We start from the raw sequence: 23,606 nt of genomic DNA on the forward strand, positions 1-23,606 counted from the left end.
AAGTGCAGTGTCTCTGTCCACAATACAAGTGCCTGCCTCCACCAGTTCAATTTAGGGGGAAATGTTAACACGTACCTACTTACACAACATCGTCAATCGCTTATGATGTTATTGAACTAAAAAAATAGATACTTTGCAGCGCTAGGATTCCTCTGGTCTACCCCTCTCTTCAATTACTTATAGCGCATTTTTATGTTCGAAACTACACGAAATCATTTGTTACTTTTAACTTTAAAGGTCTGTGCATACCGGATGCGTGCAGATGCGTGTTGTATTATGCAGATGCTTGTGACTCTTATGAGAGACGGCACATCACTTGCGAGACGTGTGCATGCACGGCTCAACATTACAGCGCACGCGCACGTCTACACACTACACGCAGCCGGTGTGCCATGGCCTTAACGGTAAAAATTTTGCTGTAGATAGTAAGTTTTCAATGTAGTTTCAGACTGTAATTTTAAATTTTATACATTATCAGATTATCACATTTTATAATGTGATATTTATATCAAATTGAAGTGAAAAAAAAAAACAACAATAAGATCAACAATCATTGCACTTGGCTCCAGCCGGCCGCGGCGCTCTCGCTCGCACTCGCCAATTATCCCGATATCTGTCCCTGTCCCACGTTACATTAATGGGACAAGGAACTATAATACAGTACCTATACTCTGTATGTGTTATCTAGTCCTTATTCTCCTTCAAACGCGACAAAAGGCTTGCAACAGACGTAGTTGCATTTATCACATTTGGATAAAACATCCGTCACGTGTGTCACCGTCGCGCGGGTCTATTTGAACCTCCTTCGGACTATTTGGAACTACATACAGGAATCATTATGGGAGTTTCAAATAACCCCTCGCGACGCTGTCATTTGATGTATGTTTTCTCACAACAAAAACACACCATTTAGCTCCTGTTTTTTAACCACCTTTTAAAGAGTTCTTTTTTATCATGGCGAGTGCAAGAGAGGTGACACATTTGTGACCGACTTATAGTGAAAACGAAGGCTTTAGATAATAAGCTAGATTAATAGATCAATCTACTTTTGGCAGCTTTCCTCCTATAGAAGATTAAATAACTTTTAAGAAAAAATAAGATATACTAAAGAAGTCCATAAGTTAACTGATTTATGATAGATACAATTACAAGTTATCTGATGAATTCACACTTTATTATATTTTGCAGACTTGTTTTAAGCCACCAACATATTAGTTGTAATGTTCGCCCATCACGATATCACTACTAGTCGGTTTGCGTCCGCGGTATCAATCATACATACAATACTCAAACATGTGTTAACTCTTTCAAAATATCATTATTGAACTAAACAATAAGTAAATTATAATATAACAAAATTAGATAGTATGTACAGTAAATAAAGGTTTGTGCTCCGGCCGGGGAGCCTAAATAGTCTACTCTCTGTAAACAGTTTGGGTGCATGGGTGATGTACAAAATGAGGTTTCACAATCGAGAACTACTTATTTACAATCGTCTGAGCGGAGGTATGCAACAGGAGTGATACCATCGCCCACACTGTTAACTGTCCATCGGTGGACCTTATTACAACAGGCATAAGGTCCACCGATGGACAGTTAAGAGTGTTGGTGTTTTTGTACAAGTCTTGTTTTACATGCGTTTCATTGCCACGGCAACATTTGTAAAACCAGGCTTGTATCATATCCTCGTTACGTTATGTCTTACAGAAGAAACAGTAATATTTACTGATATATTTTGGCAAGTTATTATTTTCGTTTCGATATTTCTGCAATGTCATAACTTGAGGTAAATGAACTTCATTTGTCTAAGCTCAGTGCTAAAGTCATCATCAGCAATGACATGATCCTTAAATAAATAAAGTTAGTACGAGCGGGGTACCTTATACCGAAATGCCCTGATCGGACTAACATAGTACACTCAGATATGTATCGCGTGAAATGTCGCGCGGTCGCTGCGGTGGACTGTACCTACGTAAGTAAAATGCTCCGCCCATGTACACTTGGTCCTGTATTTACAGTTTACAATTCAAATTCAATTTTAACTAGATATTTACAAGTCGCCGGACGTCGGGTCGGTCGGAGAGGAACGGCGCTTCAGCGGTGGAACGATCACAACCTAAACCGTTACGGTACGTTACGACGGACCAACACTCCACTCTAAAGCTTTGGATTCCTCCGAAAACGGTGCCGTCATATTACGGCCGCTATATAGCGTTGACTGACGTCACTAGAACGTTGTCTATGTAAACAAGATGGCGCGGTTTCCTAGACGGCGTTACGTTACGTTGATTGTCAACGTAACGTAAGATGACGGCCGTCATGACGGTGTCGATAGTTTCGTGAACGTTTTATTAGATAGCGGTGACGCCATTTTGAATAAATGACACGAGATTTGAATAAATGATTCCGTACTACGATTATTTTCCTCTTCTGATGATATTTCATCCTCCAAGTAAATTATAGATGATCAAGCAAATCTTGTCAGTAGGAAAAGGCGCGAAATTCAAATTTTCTATGGGACGTTATCCTATCGCGCCTACATTTTTCAAATTTGCCGCTTTGACCTTGGTGGCTGACGGTGTGTTATGACGCCGTGGTACTTTCCACATGTCGCCACCGTAAAGACGGCCGTCTTTTGCTGCCGCTATATGACGGCCGTCATATGACGGCACCGTTTTCGGAGGAATCCAAAGCTTAACTATTTTAATGTTTCACTGTAACAAGATAGACAACAAATGCATACTTGAAGTTAATCACACCTCAAAAGAATATGGAAGTCTAATCAACTAAGATAAGGCTACTCTGGTTTGGTTGATATTGAGCAACACATTTTTTACTGCTCATTCTGTTTTAGAGGTAGCAGCCAACAAGCAACTGGTAGGTTTTGTAAGAATGTTTATTATTTATTATATCGAGTCGATGTGTATTAGATATACGGACAGATGAGGCTAACCATTTCAAGTGTCTCAAGTACAGCTTATGAACGCGTATTAGTATTTCAGAATAATGTTTTATCTCCGCCGTAAGTTACTTTGAATACCGCTCGAATGAAAGAATAATATTTATTATTTAAGTGATCTTGCAACGAAAAAGTTTGACTGATCGATATTACTTGTTCCAAAATCAACGCCGAAACCGACTCCTTCCGAGACAGAACCCATTTCAAAACACTCTCCGCTCGCAAAGCGACGAACACTGCACCGAAGCGGGTTCCCGTTCCGCGCCGGACGGCTCCTCGGCGAGGCCGACGGCTACCACGGGGCCCTAGGCCTCGCTGGCGACGGGCTCGCGCGCGTGGTGGATGCGCACGTGCTTGTTGTGGTTGGACTTGTTGCCGGACAGCTTGCCGCACACGCCGCACGCCTCCTCGGCGAGGCCGACGGCTACCACGGGGCCCTAGGCCTCGCTGGCGACGGGCTCGCGCGCGTGGTGGATGCGCACGTGCTTGTTGTGGTTGGACTTGTTGCCGGACAGCTTGCCGCACACGCCGCACGCCTCCTCGGCGAGGCCGACGGCTACCACGGGGCCCTAGGCCTCGCTGGCGACGGGCTCGCGCGCGTGGTGGATGCGCACGTGCTTGTTGTGGTTGGACTTGTTGCCGGACAGCTTGCCGCACACGCCGCACGCCTCCTCGGCGAGGCCGACGGCTACCACGGGGCCCTAGGCCTCGCTGGCGACGGGCTCGCGCGCGTGGTGGATGCGCACGTGCTTGTTGTGGTTGGACTTGTTGCCGGACAGCTTGCCGCACACGCCGCACGCCTCCTCGGCGAGGCCGACGGCTACCACGGGGCCCTAGGCCTCGCTGGCGACGGGCTCGCGCGCGTGGTGGATGCGCACGTGCTTGTTGTGGTTGGACTTGTTGCCGGACAGCTTGCCGCACACGCCGCACGCCTCCTCGGCGAGGCCGACGGCTACCACGGGGCCCTAGGCCTCGCTGGCGACGGGCTCGCGCGCGTGGTGGATGCGCACGTGCTTGTTGTGGTTGGACTTGTTGCCGGACAGCTTGCCGCACACGCCGCACGCCTCCTCGGCGAGGCCGACGGCTACCACGGGGCCCTAGGCCTCGCTGGCGACGGGCTCGCGCGCGTGGTGGATGCGCACGTGCTTGTTGTGGTTGGACTTGTTGCCGGACAGCTTGCCGCAGACGCCGCACGCGAAGGGCCGCGCGCCGCTGTGCACCTTCATGTGCTCGGACAGGTAGTAGGAGCGGTGGAAGGACTTGCCGCACTCGGCCACCTTGCACACGTACTTCTTGGCCGTCTCGTGCTCGCGCACGTGCCGCTGGCAGTTGTACTTGCGGATGAACTGGCAGCCGCAGTAGTTGCAGGTGTAGGGGCGCACCGCCTTGTGCGCGTTCATGTGCGACACGTACTCCGAGTGGCGGATGAAGGCGCCCTTGCAGAGCGTGCACTTGTAGGGCTTGGCGGAGCGGGAGGCGTGCGTCCAGCGGTGCAGCTTCAGGTTCCACTTGGTGGTGAACGCCTTCGAGCACACCACGCACACGTACGGCCGCTTGCCCGAGTGCGTCAGCAGGTGCGCGCGCAGGTTCGAGCGCAGGTACACCTGCGGACACGTACACACCGCTCAACAGACATGCACATCAATTTATTATATGTAGTCGGAGTGATTTAAGTCTCGGTAACCAAGGCAAAATTATTAATCGTCTCCGAAATGAGTCTTAGTTGCATTTAACCCTTAAATGCATAGTGATGCATTTATACACACAACATAAACATCAAATGTTATGCATTATTAAACAAATTCTATTTGTTCTTGTATATTATTTCAATAGTAAAACTAATAAATTTTCCGAATTATTACATAATTTTACGCAGTATTTGAATTTATAAAAGTTACATTTGTTTATAGACGAAATGTCGGAAAACTTGGAAAAACCTGGAAGTTGATGATTTTTAGTATGTGATTTTGGGCAGATTTTTCGGGGTTTGTAATTATTTTATATTTACAAATTTTATCATAGGAACATCACAAATAGTGTACCTTTCTGTTGGCAGTTAAGATTTTTCCTATACCCCTTACTAATAGCTATATATTTCCAAAAATATGATTTAGACTATGCAACTTTTAACACTGATTTCCCAGTGAAAATCGATGATATAATTTTTTTTACTATTTTTCCTAGAAACGGCAAACAATTATGTGATATATATATTAATTTCGGGCAAAACGAAAAAATCATGTATTTAAGGGTTAAGCTATCGCTGCAGGTCCGGCACGTACCTGCTTGCAGACGGGGCAGGGCACGTTGTGCTGTTTGGGCCGCTGCGCGTCGGTGTAGGCGGGGTCGTGCGCGCGGCGCACGTGGCGCGTGAGGCTGGCGCGGTGCAGGAACTTGTCCCCGCACGCGGCGCAGGCGTGCGGCCGCGCGGCGTGCGTCTCGGCGTGCCAGCGCAGCTTGGCGCGCGAGTGGAACACACAGCCGCACAGGCACACGAAGTCGCGCACCGGACGCTTCTTGTGCAGGTGGTGCCGGTCTCTGCGTTGGGGGGGGGCATTACTATCCGTGAGAGAGACGAGTCGACGTAAGATAGAGAGCGACGTCGACTGCTACGAAATGGGTGCATTTAAAAATTTTAAATGTGGCGACTATAATTTTAAAAGCGAATCGTGACGGTAGCGATGGTCGCTTTTAACATTTTTAGAGATGCGAATGACATATTACAAAAATAGCATCCATCCTTTTTTATGTTAAAAAGGCATAAAAGTGTTCGAGGTCGATTTCGAGGTTTTCCGTGGTGCAAATATCAAAAAGGATGTCTGTTTATGATTCCAAAATGACGGACCGGGATTTCGTTGCTCTATAAATTGCAAACCTATTTTGGTACTGTTTCGCGAAATCTTGTACGTCACCTGGCACTACTTTTCCCCCAATTAAAACGCCTGGCATTTTTATATTTGAATTAAATACATAATTAGCTATTATATCACAACAAAATCAGAGCTCTATAAATTGCACACCTTCAATTGATTTTACAACCCCTTTAGACCTTAGACCAGTACCTGTGCTGCACCATGTTGGGAGTAGCGGCGGAAGGTCTCGTCGCAGACGGTGCACTTGTAGGGCGTGCGGCCCGTGTGGGTGTTGTGGTGTTCCTGCAGTTTGATGTGTGTGTGTGTGTGTGTGTGTGTGTGTGTGTGTGTGTGTGTGTACAATAATTACCTGTGCTGCACCATGTTGGAGTAGCGGCGGAAGGTCTCGTCGCAGACGGTGCACTTGTAGGGCGTGCGGCCCGTGTGGGTGTTGTGGTGTTCCTGCAGTTTGATGTGTGTGTGTGTGTGTGTGTGTGTGTGTGTGTGTACAATAATTACCTGTGCTGCACCATGTTGGAGTAGCGGCGGAAGGTCTCGTCGCAGACGGTGCACTTGTAGGGCGTGCGGCCCGTGTGGGTGTTGTGGTGTTCCTGCAGTTTGATGTGTGTGTGTGTGTGTGTGTGTGTGTGTGTGTGTGTGTGTACAATAATTACCTATGCTGCACCATGTTGGAGTAGCGGCGGAAGGTCTCGTCGCAGACGGTGCACTTGTAGGGCGTGCGGCCCGTGCGGGTGTTGTGGTGTTCCTGCAGTTTGATGTGTGTGTGTGTGTGTGTGTGTGTGTGTGTGTGTGTGTGTGTGTGTGTGTGTGTGTGTGCGTGTGCGTGTGTACAATAATTACCTATGCTGCACCATGTTGGAGTAGCGGCGGAAGGTCTCGTCGCAGACGGTGCACTTGTAGGGCGTGCGGCCCGTGTGGGTGTTGTGGTGTTCCTGCAGTTTGATGTGTGTGTGTGTGTGTGTGTGTGTGTGTGTGTGTGTGTGTGTGTGTGTGTGTGTGTGTGTGTGCGTGTGTACAATAATTACCTATGCTGCACCATGTTGGAGTAGCGGCGGAAGGTCTCGTCGCAGACGGTGCACTTGTAGGGCGTGCGGCCCGTGTGGGTGTTGTGGTGTTCCTGCAGTTTCTGGCGCGTCAGGAAACGCTTCTCGCACACCTCGCATCTGTACAATGTCATGCAGAAAGTTACTACACATATGACCATTAACATATTCAATACCCGCGCGAGCTACGCGCTACGAGCGAAGCCGATAACACGGGAAAACCCGTATGTAGCGAAAGCGCCTACCAACAGAGAATTCGCGCGCACCGGATTGATGCGCACGGCCTCTTGGACGAGAGCCCTGCGCACATTTAACCAAGTTGCCAATCGAACTGACGTATTTTATTGTTCTGAAAGTGAATTTGTAAAGGTTACATTGTTTGTGTTGTGTTATTCTTAGTTATAGTACTTATAGTATATACCTAGTTTATAAGTAATTAGCTCTTAATGTTAATAGCCTGCCTACACTATCGCATTGGGAAACTGTTAAGATAGCTGTAAGATTTATTAAATAAATAAAAAAAAAAAAAAAAATCGCCTAGGATTTTATTGGGCAAATTTGCGGCTATGGAACAGTTTGCTCAATCCAACTACCTTTTAGTAGAAATTCCATTCGGTCAGATAGGAGCGGACACTCACTTGAAGTTCTTGATGCCCTGGTGCGTCTTGAGATGTAGCGCGAGGTTGGCGCGCCGGAAGAAGCACTTGCCGCACGTCAGGCACTCCAGCGGGTGCTGCTTCAGGTGCGCCGTGAACGCCGCCTCCGACCCCTGGTCCACCTAACGACACAATTAATACAGGGTGGATTTTCTTTTTGGGTCAGTGAGGGCAGATACCAGATCCCGTGCTGCTACGAGAAAACGGTCTTAGAAAACCTTCCCTCGATTTCAAATTAATGAAGATTGGCTTTTTCAGATTTTGAAAAAAACATACAGGGTGCGAGAAAAAGGTAATTTTTGACAAACTTATTTTTTGATGCCAATCGATCCCATTCCTATTGAGGATCAAAAGCTTATATGGAACCAAAAAAAAATTTCCGGCTAGAAAAGCCACAAATCGAGGAAAACTTTTCCCATACAATTTGTATGAAAATGAAAACTTTTATTTTTCACATGGTATTTTTGTATGCTAATCGATTCCATTCCTATCCAGTATCAATAGTTTCCTAGGGGTCAACTTTCGATAATGTACTAAAAAGCCACAAATTAATAAAAACCTTTTCCATACATTTACTATGGAGAAAATGTGAAATTTAATTTTTTTTTTTAATTACACTTTAATTATTTTTATTTTTATTTTAAATTTAATTCACATTTTTCTATCTATATTCATAAAAAAAATATTGAAAAAAGATCATATTTCGTCTTTTATTTTTTATTTTAAAACTATAAACTTTTGGGGGCTCAAATTTTGCATATTTGTTACCAATACAAAGCCACATCATCGAAAAAAATTACAAGCCAAAACTCGCTGGGGGCAGATTTACTTAGCTTATCCTGCCATGGCCTTGAGACCCCGAGAGCTGAGATGAGAAGTTATTTACTATTTATTATACGGTATTTCTTTGCCGCTTTGCTGATAAAGAGAGACAAATTAAGCTAGTTACTTTCATGGCGATGTGGCCCAAACTTATGAATCTTATGATCGATGAAATACTCTGAAAGTCTGTGGTGAGTTAGGGCAACAATACCTTGCACGTGGGGCACGTGTGGTCTCTCCGCCGCCGCCGGGGCTCCTGCTTGACGCTGACGGGCTCGGTCTGCAGCCCGCCCGGGTACAAGATGCTCGACGTTAGGGCTCCTGTAGAGTCTGGCAGCAGGAGACAATACCTTGCACGTGGGGCACGTGTGGTCTCTCCGCCGCCGCCGGGGCTCCTGCTTGACGATGACGGGCTTGGTCTCCAGCCCGCCCGGGTACAAGATGCTCGACGTTAGGGCTTCTTTAGAGTCTGGCAGCAGAAGCGTGTCCGTTTCTGAAAACATTCATATTTGTTCTGTTACTAAATACTGATCAAATGTCAGAGAGGGGTCCTAAAGCTTCGTGTGCACCAGGAGTATCAGGACCCTTCTCTGATGGAAAGCCATAATACGTAAGCACACTATCTAAATGTTTTACTAAAAAAATGTAGACCTCATGTAGTGAATTTGATATATGACGAATTTCTTCGTTATTATTTGCACGTCCTGTCATATGTCCCGGGTCATGTAGTATTTTGTTATAAAAAATAAAGATACACGGGCGGATGTAGCACATCTCTATGAGGCTACGTTTCCACCAGAGGAAGTGCGAGGAAGCCACTACGCATCGGGGGATTTGTTTGTTAAAAACCAATAGAATCACTTCATTTACCTATCCTCACTCGGCGCATCTCTAGTGGACAATTTTCTATCGGTTGGCAAACCTCACTCCGCAACCTCGCATATCTGTGGCCTCTGAAGTGATGTCCGATGAGCAAGTGGTGTAACATCGGGAGGCGTTCCGAGTCGAGGAGATGAGGATACTAGGTACGCACCTGTCGGCGGCGCGACTGCCGGCTTGTCCTCCTGCTTGATGGCGGTCGCGCGGCGGTAGGTGGCGCTGCGCGAGCTGCCCGGCGCGGCGGCGTGCGCGTGCGCATGCGCCAGCACGCGGTGCGCGCGCAGCTCGGCGCGCGACGCGAACACCGCGCGGCACAGCGCGCACGTCACCGCCCGCGGCGCACACAGACCCGGCTCCCTATCGTGACGAACTAATGTTTAAACCACACCCCACAGAGGCTCAACTCGAAAGTCATCTAACGAAGGTCCATCCGGTGGTCCCGTGCCAATTGACATACATACTAGCGAATTTAATAACAAAACTTCCGTGAGACAAAGACATATTAAATATATTAGAAACGGGTCACTCACGTATTTTAAGTCGAAAAACGCTCGACATGTTTCACTTCGTACCGAGAAGCGTCATCGGGAGCTTGCGTCCGGTCCGCCACCGTAAACGCAAGCCCCTGATGACACTTCTCGGTACGAAGTGAAACATGTCGAGCGTTTTTCGACTTAAAATACGTGAGTGACCCGTTTCTAATATATTTAATACTAGCGATTACAAATATTATGTAATGTAAATTATAGAATACGAAGTGAGTACTGACAGAGCATCCGTCTTCTCTGCGGAGTCGGTCCCCTCCGCGTCGGACAGCCAGCTCTCGCGGGCCAGCAGGTCGTAGCCCTCGGCCGCCACCTCGCGGTACATCTGCAACAACCGCCATTCTAGCTGTTAGTAGGTATGTCCCTACTCCGGCGCCTCCACCACGAAACACACCCACCCTGGCTTGTAATACTCGGGTAGCTCAGTCATCTTATTACTACAGCGAGATCTTGCTTGTCGTTCCAGTCTAAAAGGAGCCCATCTTATATAATAATCTCGCACTGCGATTACAGCATAATGTCAAACATATGAGACCGAAGCGTCGCGATACACGCGATCCATCTTTTAACATGTATATTAAATCTATGCACAACCTTACCGAATACCATTACGATTACTCAATCGCTGTTCGCTATAAGAATCATAACAAAAAGCGGCCAAGTGCGAGTCGGACTCGCCCATGAAGGTTTCCGTATTTAGGGGATTTATCATAAATCCCCTAAATACGGAAACCTCAAATCAAATCATTTATGACGTATTATAAAAAACTACTTACTAGATCTCGTTCAAACCAATTTTCGGTGGAAGTTTGCATGGTAATGTACATCATATATTTTTTTCAGTTTTATCATTCTCTTATTTTAGAAGTTACAGGGGGGGGACACATTTTACCACTTTGGAAGTGTCTCTCGCGCAAACTATTCAGTTTAGAAAAAAATGATATTAGAAACCTCAATATCATTTTTGAAGACCTATCCATAGATACCCCACACATTATGGGTTTGAAAAAAAAATTTTTTTTGAGTTTCAGTTCTAAGTATGGGGAGCTCCCAAAATTTACTGTTTTTTTTATATTTTTGTGTGAAAATCTTAACCTTTTCGACCCAAACCGTGTCAAACACAAAAGCTATCTCTCAGACGCCACGTCATCGAAGTGTCAAAACTGAAATTGAACTTTATGCATATGCACCTAGGTCTATGTTGCTCTGTGGTCTATGACCGATTAATACGTCTTTGGCGTTGGACCTGCGGTGCGTATATATCGGTCATTGGCGTCCAAAAGGTTAATGCGGTTCACAGAATACATCTACTTACCAAGTTTCAACAGTATAGTTCTTATAGTTTCGGAAAAAATTAGCTGTGACGTGACATACGGACGGACAGACAGACATGACGAATCCATAAGGGTTCCGTTTTTTGCCATTTGGCTACGGAACCCTAAAAAACCGGTCAAGTGCGAGTTCGTTTAACTCGCGCACCGAGGGTTCCGTACAAACTTTCAATTTTCCCATGTAACTATAATCACGCAAGACTTTTGACGAGAAGTATAGTAAGCGTAATTGTGTACAGCGCCCCATCTAACGGCAAATTGACTAACAAATTTGCGCGACCTGTATGTATGATGGTTTTTCAGGGATAATTCTTTATCATATAAACCGATTTCAACAGAATTAATTACAATTAGGGTAGATCTGAACGCTGATGTTTTTTATTTCTTTGGGCATTTTAAAATGGAGCGTTGATTTAATAAAGTCTCTAGCAACGACCCTGACGGAGTTCAGAAGCAATTGGCTAGGTATTCAACTCGCTACAGTCGTATAGGGAGACTGTGAATTGCTATAATAAGGAAATCTGAGAACTGAAAGTGCGTCAGCAACGGCTGACTAAATTTATTCGATGCGGTTGTCCTCGTCCACATTTCGGCACCCAGTCTTAATCTCTAAATAACTACGAAAAAACCGGCCAAGTGCGAGTCGGACTCGCGCACGGAGGGTTCCGCACCATCAACAAAAAATAGAGTAAAACAAGCAAAAAACGGTCACCCATCTAAGTACTGAACTGACCCCGCCCGACGTTGCTTAACTTCGGTCAAAAATCACGTTTGTTGTATGCGAGCCCCACTTAAATCTTTATTTTATTCTGTTTTTAGTATTTGTTGTTATAGAGCGGCAACAGAAATACATCATCTGTGAAAATTTCAACTGTCTAGCTATCACGGTTCGTGAGATACAGCCTGGTGACAGACGGACGGACGGACGGACAGCGGAGTCTTAGTAATAGGGTCCCGTTTTTACCCTTTGGGTACGGAACCGTAAAAATAAGTTTAACAATTTTAACTAACAAAGCTTGGGAACTTGGCCAACTTGGGACAAATATCCACATAACAATTTTTTGTATATAGTAAAAGTCCAGAATAAATTAAGTTAATAAAGGTACAGTTTATCATTTAAAATAATTCGATACACGAGCAGTTTACGTAACTACGAGTTCATTATTATTCAATGCTTTCTCTCGCCATTGTGACAGACAGACCCAAAACTTAATGACTGTCCGAGACCTCGACCCACTTTAGATTCGACTGACTTGAGTTGAGACCTAAAGAGAGTACAACGTGAGACGGTTTTTAAAGAGAAAAAGTACATTTTCAAGTAAGAAACATATTTTTTCTACTCCAGCACTTAAATGTGTCAATTAAATGACTGACAGTGATATCTAAAGCAATGTCATTTGAATGCTTTGTCTATAGGCTCATAAGATGACTGCTAGCAGTCATCTTATGAGTATAATACAACTGCTTTATTTTTTTTAAAGATACAAGTTCCGATCATCTTGATTGAAAGAGGTATGTTTTCATTTACAATAATAACTCTTTTTTTTTAAATAATAACTCAATTTTTTTTAAATAATAACTCTTTTTTTTAATAATAACTCTTTTTTTTTTTTGCTGCAGCTGTCATAGAAAAAATAATGTATGCAACAGCTCATAATTGGTTCTTAAAATTCTCGGGTCTTTTTTTACAAAACTCGACTACGTCTCGTTTTGTAACTTCGACCCTTGAATTTTAAGAACCCTTATTATATCACTGTTGCATAAACTACTATAAACTTTCACGATATTTACACATTATTAAATTGTACAACGGGACTTAGATACGCGATTAAGTCCCGTTGTAAAGATAAAGATAAGATAAAAGATAGTTTATTCAAGTAGGCATAATTACAATGCGCTTATGAACGTCAAATAAAGCTAGGTAGACCGGCTCCAACCCTACACCTCTGCCCCGAGAAGATTTAAATCCCCCCTCAATTGGAGGAGGGTATCCCAATATGGGACCGGCAACAAACTCGGCGGGACACATCTTTTCAAAAATAATTACATCTTATAATTAATATGCATTACGAGAAAATAAGGGAAAAAATACAATTTAAATTACTATAGAATTCATGCAATTATACACATAAGGTGTAATAGAAATTTGATTTAGAAAATATACATATGTACATGGAATCATACAAAATCGTAGCTCTTTCAGAAAACATATCAAATTCTTACAAAAGGAAAAGAAAATAAAGTTATTAAAAGAAATGGGAAAACATATTATATAAATCTGATTGATTATTATTAATTACCAACATATAATATTTGATGTGCTTTCCTGCTTACCTGAGCTGTGTCACCTATAACTCTATACATAATACAATGTTTTTAATTGCTACTACTTTTTATTAGTTAGTTTCTGGTTTGGACCATGCATGTTTGTCTGTCAAGTAGTCCTCGACTCTGTAATAAGCTTTTAACATCAATGACTTTTTTAAGTAATTCTTAAGAGCTGGAAAGGGTAATCTTAAAGCATCCTCAGGTAACTTGTTATAAAAATGAATGCATTGCCCAACGAATGACTTTTGTACTTTACGGACACGAAACTTTCTGATAGCAAGCTTATTTCTATTTCTAGTGTTAAAGTTATGGACATCAGAATTCTTAGTGAAGGAGTCTAGATTCTTAATAACATAAATAATACTATCATATATGTATTGGGAAGCTACAGTTAAAATATTAATTTCTTTGAAAAGTTCTCTTAATGATTCACGCGCTCTTAAGTTATATATAGAACGAATGGCTCTCTTTTGTAAGACAAATATAGTCTGTATGTCAGCTGCTTTGCCCCAAACCAGAATACCATATGACATTACACTATGAAAATAACTATAATAAACAAGGCGAGCTGTTTCAACATTAGTCAGTTGTCTAATTCTCCTCACGGCGGAGCCTCTCCTCAAGCGGCCGAACTTAATTTGTTAGCTAGTGTTCCGATATGAGGACTCCATTGTAGATTTTTGTCCAATGTTAAACCAAGAAACAGAGCTTTATCTACCATCTCTAAGCATTCATTATTCAAAAGTATTTTAGTATCGACTGGTTTAACATTCGGCAAAGAAAATCTAATACATTTGGTTTTCTTAGCATTAAGAAGCAAATTGTTCATAGTAAACCAGTTAAGTACATTAACGAGTGTGCTGTTAATTACACTATAATCGGTAGATTTCCGATCAACCTTAAAAAGTAATGATGTGTCATCAGCAAAAAGAACTATTTCACAAAGATTTTCTACTATACATGGCAAATCATTTATATAAACCAAAAACAGGAATGGACCCAAAATAGAACCTTGCGGCACTCCTAATTGGACTACAGCTCCGCTAGACTGGGTTTTGTTTACAACAACTGTTTGTGTTCTATTGCTAAGGTAAGAAGACATAAAGTTTAGGGCATTTTCTGACAGACCATAGTGTTCTAATTTCAAAATGAGCGTTCCATGATCCACACAATCAAATGCTTTAGAAAGATCACAAAATATGCCAATTGCATCACAAGAATTTTCCCAAATATTATAAATATGTTTAATGAGTACCGAAGCAGCATCGGTCGTGGAACGGCCCTTTGTGAAACCAAACTGATTGCTTGTAAGTAAAGTATGTCTGTTGAAGTGACCCAGTAGATCATTTAACATTAATTTTTCAAAAACTTTACTTAGTACAGGAAGTATTGATATTGGTCGGAAATTAGCCATATTACTCGAGTCACCAGATTTAAAAAGAGGAATGACTTTACTATATTTCATAAGATCTGGAAAGACGCCTTGTGAAATTGAAATATTATAAATTACGGCTAAGTAAGGTGCTATTACGTCTATGACATGACTAATGACTCGAACTGATGTTCCCCATAAATCTTCCGTTTTCTTTAAATTGAGTGACTTGAATGTTTTAACAATATTTGCTGAATCTACTTGACTAAACTCAAAGTTAATATTACATTTCTTAACATTAGCGCAAAGTAAGGAATGAGCTCGAGACGAAGATGAATGTAGACATTTCGTGGTATTAATAGCTATTTTAGAAAAATAATCTTCGAATGCCGAGGCAACATCGTTGTTTGACATGGTAAGTTGTTTATCCGAGACAATGTTGACTTGACAATCGCGTGATTTACATTTACCAGCTTCCCTATTTATAATATTCCATGTTGTCTTCACTTTGTTGTCCGACACTTTCAGTTTAGAACTTGTATAGTTTGTCTTGGCTGTTACACACACTCTCTTGAAGATTTTTGAGTAGTTCCTTACATAGTCCAGGAAATCAGAATTTTTGTTCAGCTCTCTCTCACCATAAAGTTCATAAAGCCTTTTTCTACTTTTATAAATGCCTGCAGTAGCCCATTCACTAAACTTTGTTCTAGTTTTTGTTTTTGACCCACTAATAGTTTTCTCCTTGAAATTTTGATTAAAATGATAAAGAATCACAACTGTACAATTTAATAATAAGAAACATATTTACGGCGAACGCGTCTAAATTGATTTCGCTTAATATAAATATGCCGATTATGATGTCCTTAAGCCCGTCTCCATATCGCGCGGCAAGCTACTAATGGTTTGCCGCGCGATATGGAGACGGGGCTTTACAACAACAGTCTCTATAGCGGCGATATGTTCAGAAGGAACAAGGCATTCTGGATCTACTCATCACATTGTGTTTCATAGCAGAGTGGGGTCCTACGTTTCAAGAGAAGTTCAAATAGTATAAAAACCGGCCAAGTGCGAGTCGGACTCGCGCACGGAGGGTTCCGCACCATCAACAAAAAATAGAGCAAAACAAGCAAAAAACGGTCACCCATCCAAGTACTGACCCCGCCCGACGTTGCTTAAGAGCGCTCCAACAAGAAAAGTCAAAATAATGCAAAATTGATGATATTCCTCGATGACATTCAGTACTTTAGGGTCATTATTAGAAACAATGAGTACTTGTTACGGTAAAAGCGTCTTCTTATCTTTAGGAATTACTTTTTAAATATTGGAAAAAGGGCTTATTAAATTAGTAATGATTTTTTTTCTGATGGTTGTTTCCGAAAAACCACGTGAAGCACTAAATTGTGAGCTCGTATTTGTAAATGTTGAGAAGTTTACTCTGGTAAAGCTGGCTATTTTGTATTACTAATACCCTGTACATTAGGAATTACTTTTGACATTTTTCCTAAATACCTTTGAGAAAGAGAAAATCGAAGAAAAACAAACTCAATTTTCTCTCCGAAACAAGTGTCAATTCCTACGAAATTCTACTTAATATCGAAGTCATTTTCATACTCAAGCAATCTACAGCGTTTGCTTATACTGATGGTATACATTAGTGTTTATGAAATTCTACTATAATTTTTTGGCAATTTTTTGAAAACGACTCTAATATTACCGATGACGCGCGGTCGTGAGCTCAGTGCCGCGGCAGAGCTTGTAGAGGTAGGACGTGTGTCGGTCGGCTCCGCACGTTTTCAACGGCGACGACGAGGTTTTTTATCATTGTGTGCGGCAGGCGCCGTGTAAAATGCTATACTGTGTGCGTGACAGTGCGTGTATACGGCGACTGAGAAACTTTGATCCTAGTACTGTGTATTTGGTTTTATAGTATAGTATGTAACTACCGGACAGCATTAAAGATATTTGAAATGATCTGATATTTTATAGGTAATTAAAAAAGCGGCCAAGTGCGAGTCGGACTCGCCCATGAAGGGTTCCGTATTTAGGCGATTTAAGACGTATAAAAAAAAACTACTTACTAGATCTCGTTCAAACCAATTTTCGGTGGAAGTTTACATGGTAATGTACATCATATATTTTTTTTAGTTTTATCATTCTCTTATTTTAGAAGTTACAGGGGGGGGGGGGGGGGGGGACACATTTTACCACTTTGGAAGTGTCTCTCGCGCAAACTATTCAGTTTAGAAAAAAATGATATTAGAAACCTCAATATCATTTTTGAAGACCTATCCATAGATACCCCACACGTATGGGTTTGATGAAAAAAAAATTTTTTGAGTTTCAGTTCGAAGTATGGGGAACCCCAAAAATTTATTGTTTTTTTTTCTATTTTTGTGTGAAAATCTTAATGCGGTTCACAGAATACATCTACTTACCAAGTTTCAACAGTATAGTTCTTATAGTTTCGGAGAAAAGTGGCTGTGACATACGGACGGACAGACAGACGGATAGACGGACAGACGGACAGACAGACAGACAGACAGACATGACGAATCTATAAGGGTTCCGTTTTTTGCCATTTGGCTACGGAACCCTAAAAATGGCTGAATACAAATGCTTTTGATGACATGTCAGAATCAGAATATATAGGTCTGATGATGGAGCTGGGAGGTGGTCACCGGTACCAATCAACCATGCAACTAAACCACTTCGTGTTTGGGCTCGTTTGATTCGTCTCAACAAGATCTTTGACACAAGATAGGACTCAGGGTCTGATGATGGAGCTGGAAGGTGGTCACCGGTACCAGTCAACCACGCAACTAAACCACTTCGTGTTTGGGCTCGTTTGATTCCTCTCAACGAGATCTTTGACACAAGATAGAACTCAGGGTCTGATGATGAAGCTGGAAGGTGGTCAACGGTACCAGTCAACCACGCAACTAAACCACTTCGTGTTTGGGCTCGTTTTATTCCTCTCAACGAGATCTTTGACACAAGATAGAACTCATGGTCTGACGATGAAGCTGGAACGTGGTCAACAGTACCAGTCAACCATGCAACTAAACCACTTCGTGTTTCGGCTCGTTTGATTCGTCTCAACAAGATCTTTGACACAAGATAGGACTCAGGGTCTGATGATGGAGCTGGAAGGTGGTCACCGGTACCAGTCAACCACGCAACTAAACCACTTCGTGTTTGGGCTCGTTTGATTCCTCTCAACGAGATCTTTGACACAAGATAGAACTCAGGGTCTGATGATGAAGCTGGAAGGTGATCAACGGTACCAGTCAACCATGCAACTAAACCACTTCGTGTTTCGGCTCGTTTGATTCGTCTCAACAAGATCTTTGTCACAAGATAGGACTCAGGGTCTGATGATGGAGCTGGAAGGTGGTCAATGGTACCAGTCAACCATGCAACTAAACCACTTCGTGTTTCGGCTCGTTTGATTCGTCTCAACAAGATCTTTGACACAAGATAGTACTGAGGGTCTGATGATGGAGCTGGAAGGTTGGCACCGGTACCAGTCAACCACGCAACTAAACCACTTCGTGTTTGGGCTCGTTTGATTCGTCTCAACAAGATCTTTGAAACAAGATAGTACTGAGGGTCTGATGATGGAGCTGGAAGGTGGTCACCAGTACCAGTCAACCATGCAACTAAACCACTTCGTGTTTGGGCTCGTTTGATTCGTCTCAACAAGATCTTTGACACAAGATAGGACTCAGGGTCTGATGATGGAGCTGGAAGGTGGTCACCGGTACCAGTCAACCACGCAACTAAACCACTTCGTGTTTGGGCTCGTTTGATTCCTCTCAACGAGATCTTTGACACAACATAGTACTCACAGGGTCTGATGTGCAGCTGGAAGGTTGTCATCCCAGACAAGAAGTGGTTTAGTTGCATGGTTGACTGGTACCGGTGACCACCATTCAGCTCCATCATCAGACCCTGAGTATCACCTAGTGTCCAAGATCTTGTTGAGACGAATCAAACGAGCATAAACACGAAGTGGTTTAGTTTCATGGTTGACTGGTACCGGTGACCACCTTCCAGCTCCATCATCAGACCCTGAGTAGCACCTAGTGTCAAAGATCTTGTTGAGACGAATCAAACGAGCTCAAACACGAAGTGGTTTAGTTGCATGGTTGACTGGTACCGGTGACCACCTTCCAGCTTCATCATCAGACCCTGAGTCCTATCTTGTGTCAAAGATCTTGTTGAAATGAATAAAACGAGCCCAAACACGAAGTGGTTTAGTTTCATAGTTTACTGGTACCGGTGACCACCTTCCAGCTCCATCATCAGACCCTGAATATCACCTAGTGTCCAAGATCTTGTTGAAATGTATGAAACGAGCCCAACCACGAAGTGGTTTAGTTGCATGGTTGAATGGTACCGGTGACCACCTTCCAGCTCCATCATCAGACCCTGAGTATCACCTAGTGCCAAAGATCTTGTTGAGACGAATCAAACGAGCTCAAACACGAAGTGGTTTAATTGCATAGTTGACTGGTACCAGTGGCCACCTTCCAGCTCCATTATCAGACCCTGAGTGTCACCTAGTGCCAAAGATCTTGTTGAGACGAATCAAACGAGCCTAATCATGTTACTACATGGTTGATTGGTATCCGTGACCACCTTCATCATCATCATCAGGCTTCATCATCAGATGCTTAGTATCAGCTCGTTTCTAAACTTAAGATACAAATTAAAGGTTTTATTATATAGCTAAAATAGTTTCACTATACAACCTATACCATATGCAATGACGAAAAATGAAAATAAGCGAGTACCTAAGTAAGTACGTATAATTTCTTTCTAGTAATAATGACCTACATAAGTATGTATATTTGCACTGGATTTAGTATTTTCGTACCAAATAACATTTTTAGGACTTTGATATTAAAGTACAGTTAGTGTTGTTATGATTGATTTCAATGTGCTTCACGATCGGATCAAGAATGTTTAATCCATCATTGTAGTGCGACCGAGGGAAAATGCGGTGGAAGGGTTCGGCGACCTGAGATCGCGGGGCCTGCCGCAGCGCGTAAAATACCTAAACTCGCTCATCCCCGAAATGTAATAGCACTCTTAACATCGGTCAAAAATCACGTTTGTTGTATGGGAGCCCCACTTAAATCTTTATTTTATTCCGTTTTTAGTATTTGTTGTTATAGCGGCAACATAAATACATCATCTGTGAAAATTTCAACTGTCTAGCTATCACGGTTCGTGAGATACAGCCTGGTGACAGACGGACGGACGGATGGACGGACGGACAGCGGAGTCTTAGTAATAGGGTCCCGTTTTTACCCTTTGGGTACGGAAGTACCCTTTGGGTTTGGCTAAAAATGAAGAAGCAATGTGCTCTTACCCCGGTCCACGGCGACTCCATGTCGGCAGGACAGGCGTGCGCGGCCGCGACGCCGGCGCCCGGCTTGGCGTCGCCGCGCAGCTCCGCGTACTCGGCGCCGCTGTCGGCGATCTTGTAGCTCTCGTGGATGAAGGTGGGCAGCACGAACTCGCCGTCCCGCTGGCCCGCGCCCCACAGGTACGCGTCCTTCTCGCGCGCCTCGAACGCCTCGCGCTCCGGCGCGAAGTAGTCCGCGTAGATGTTGTCCCCGAAGTAGTTGTCGTTCATCATGCTCGCGAACTGCTTGTTCTTGGAGGACGCCTCCAGCTCCAGCAGCTCCTTGTGGTTGGACTCGTCGTCGAACTCGGCCATGGCGCCGTACGCGATCACGTTGATGGGGCGCACGGCCTCGAGCGGCGCGAGCCCGCGCTCGTGGCCGAAGCCGCCCTCGTTGCTGGAGTTGACCTCCTCCTTCACCTGCACGGACGAGTGCCGGCTCGAGTCGCGGATGCTGGAGCACGCCACGGGCTCCAGGTCCATCGACTGCTCCTCCGTGTCCGCGTCGAACTCGTGCCGGCTCGAGTCGTCGTTGCAGACTTCCACAGTGATGGTCTGCAAGGTGTCGGCTCTCTCTTTATCGCTCGTGTCGACGCTGTGAATCTTATTCATGGAGAAGTTCTCGGGCGGGCGCGCCGGCGACGACGGCCCCGCTTGCGGGTCTTTACTGCTGCACGGTGTCACGGTAAAACTCTTGGAATTCTTAATTTCTAAAATCTTTTTATGCTTCTTGACGAAGATATTGTTCAGTCTTAGAGGTGTATGCCTGAAGGAGGGCTTCAGAGGTTTGGTGGTCTCCGTGGGCGGTTCTACGGGAGCTGGCGGCGTTTCAGGCTTCGGCGATATGGAAATTCTGTCGGTGGAGTTATCCCCGCTCTCTGAAAGCTCGCTGCACGGGGATATCGACGGCTTTTCGTTGCATATGAGGTCGGGCATGGGGCAGCTATCAGAAAATTCGTTATCAATTTTATTATCTACAACAGAAGACTTGGAAACTGAGTCTTTGTACGAGGGGGGATTCCCGACGTTTTTTATCACAGAGAATGTATTTGAAACTATGCTATCGTTACTAATGCTGGGCTGCAGGCAGTCCCCGGACAGGCTGTGGTGGTTGTCCTCAAAGTCAGGCAGGATCCGCTCTGGAGAGGCGGCTCGCTCCGAGTATTCAGGCTCCTGGGTTCCCGTGAGGTCTACAATGGTATTGAGCAAATTTTTGTGATGCTGTACTGGTACTTCCACCTTAATATTGCTAAGAATTTTTAGTCCTTTAGTAGATCCGGTTGTGTCATTCCTTTCTACTTGCTTCTCTGGGGCAGGTGCAGTGGCAATCTCTGAAACCGTCTGAGAAGCTTGCGAGGTGCTTGTGTTGGTGCCAGTGGTGCACACATCTACCGGCGGCCCCACTATGGGGCCCACTTCAATTATCAATGTTTTATTGGATTCATTACTAATATTGCTAGGATTAGACAGGGATTTCTCCAGGTTACTCATGGACACTTCGCTATACACTGGTGGATTGCATTGCTTGGACAGAATCTGCTGAGGAGTGGTGTACATACAGGATGTGTTGCCAAACTGATCGACCACCATGACATTCTGGTACATAGAGCTAGTGGCGGCTACATTAGTCACATTGTCATGGCCACTGAGCACTGTGGGCATGCTGGAAATGAAAGGTTTCCCGTCTATATTGTGGACCATTTCCCTGTAGATAATCTGTGAATTCTGGGTGACTACTGTAGTGCCTGGAGTAAAAGTGCCCGTTGACAACTGGTTGAATGTACTACTGCTGCTGGCTAGTGGTGCCCCTGCAGACTTGGGCTGCATGATCTGGCTGGTGGGTATACTCCCTGACACAATCATATTGTTTTGAACACTCTTCTGTACAAATGTAGGTGCAGTGGGCACCACCAGGTGCATGGGCTTCACTCCAGGAGTAATATATTGCACTCCTCCTACATTGGCCTTAACAAGTATATTATTAGGTTTAGGAAGTAATTTTACAAGATCATTATTTCTGCGCGAGCCTGAGCCTGCAGGTATCAGGGTGGTCTGTAGCTTGGGCGCTGGGGCCACAGATGGCATATTATATGTAAACACATTACTAGTGTTGTCTATGGCACTGTACTCAGCACTGCGTGAATACTTGATCTCCTTGTCCTCCTGCTGGTCCGGATAGTACACATATTGTGGATCGAACTCCGGCCCGGGTACATTCTGCATGAAGGGCTGACTAGACTTGTCAGGCTTCATGAATGACATAGCTGGGTAAGGGCTAGATGTTGCATTATTGGAATTATTTTCAAAGTTGATATCACCCATTTGCATATCTGATGGTGTTGCATTTCTAGCAATACTAGATGCAGGGGTCTTGGAACTCCTGCTGGGGGTCCGTCGCCAGTATCTCTCATTGTCGATGCTGCGGCCACTCCACCGAGGGCTGTCCTCCGCGGGAGTCCTTGACCTGCTCCTGTAGGAGCGCTCCGAGTGAGCAGGTGTGGAAGTCCGGCTTCCAAACCCGACATTGTTAGCAGATAGGTTACACAGGGCTTTGATAACTTGGTCTTTAGGGTGGGTGTCGAGGTGGGACTCCAGGGACATGCCATTGTGGAGGAAGAGGGTGCACACGGGGCACTGCACGAGTTGCTCCATGTTGTCAGTCGCGCGCTCGCGGCGGGGGCTCGCGCGCCTTCAGACCGTCGCGGCGGCCTTCACGCGCATCGCCCACTCCACGCGAGCCGAGCATACGGCCGAGACCTTTTCCAATCTCGCACAGCTCTTCTTCTTATCGATCTGTCACAAAATAACTTTATATAAATACCACAATCGCGATCACCGATTTCGGGTTACACAAACTCGTTTAAAGTGCAAACACAGGACAAAAGAAAACAAAACCCCAAGATAAAGGCCATTGAGACATAAAAAGTCGAGCATTATGAACGAGGAAGAAAGAAATGAATACATTGTATTGTTAACGCGCAGTAACGGGACTTACCTCGGATTATTGATTTGTCAAATATCTTGCATACTGTCGATTATACTAAAATAAACCTTTGAATTAGTTCTATACACGAGTACTAAGCTAAGCTTAATCTAAAAATATTTCCAAATAGTCCGACATATTGCAGACGTCTCGTTCTATTGCTTGCAGTCACAAAACTTTTATATTCCGATGTACGTATTTAAACGTCGATAATACGCTTCGTGGCATAGTGGTATAATCGGATTTCTATACATTCTCGACAGACAAAAAAAACTGTATTGAACGCAATATGCGTTGAACGAATTTATTTTCTACCATAGACAAGAAAATATTTGTTTGTGTTACCATACCACCCAGCAATGGCAATATCACACAATATAAAGTAGTAATATTAAATAAATT

At 44.0% G+C, this 23,606-nt stretch overlaps 1 protein-coding gene across 1 annotated transcript; it reads right to left on the reverse strand.

Annotated features, from left to right (window-relative positions):
• Positions 1–4,056: 4,056 nt before the first annotated feature.
• Positions 4,057–23,555, reverse strand: LOC134656651 (uncharacterized). Its single transcript, XM_063512214.1, has 9 exons — positions 23,217–23,555; positions 20,186–23,014; positions 10,002–10,102; positions 9,387–9,589; positions 8,704–8,846; positions 7,514–7,653; positions 6,858–6,995; positions 5,242–5,497; positions 4,057–4,563 (listed from the first exon to the last, which is right to left on the reverse strand). Exons 2-9 carry the CDS (start codon positions 22,871–22,873, stop codon positions 4,057–4,059), a joined length of 4,176 nt encoding a protein of 1,391 aa, XP_063368284.1. The 5' UTR covers positions 22,874–23,014; positions 23,217–23,555.
• Positions 23,556–23,606: the final 51 nt, after the last annotated feature.

This window comes from Cydia amplana, chromosome 2, assembly GCF_948474715.1.
Source record: "Cydia amplana chromosome 2, ilCydAmpl1.1, whole genome shotgun sequence".
NCBI classification, from domain to species: Eukaryota; Metazoa; Arthropoda; class Insecta; order Lepidoptera; family Tortricidae; genus Cydia; species Cydia amplana.

Bases quoted from the DNA above. Each gene is read 5' to 3' on its own strand.
- LOC134656651 (XM_063512214.1), bottom strand. From the start codon at position 22,873: ATGGAGCAACTCGTGCAGTGCCCCGTGTGCACCCTCTTCCTCCACAAT. The intron at 9,590-10,001 runs GTCAGTACTCAC...TCGTCACGATAG, and splicing joins GCAGAGAAGACGGATGCTCT to GGAGCCGGGTCTGTGTGCGC. The intron at 8,847-9,386 runs GTGCGTACCTAG...GAATGTTTTCAG, and splicing joins GGCAGTCGCGCCGCCGACAG to AAACGGACACGCTTCTGCTG.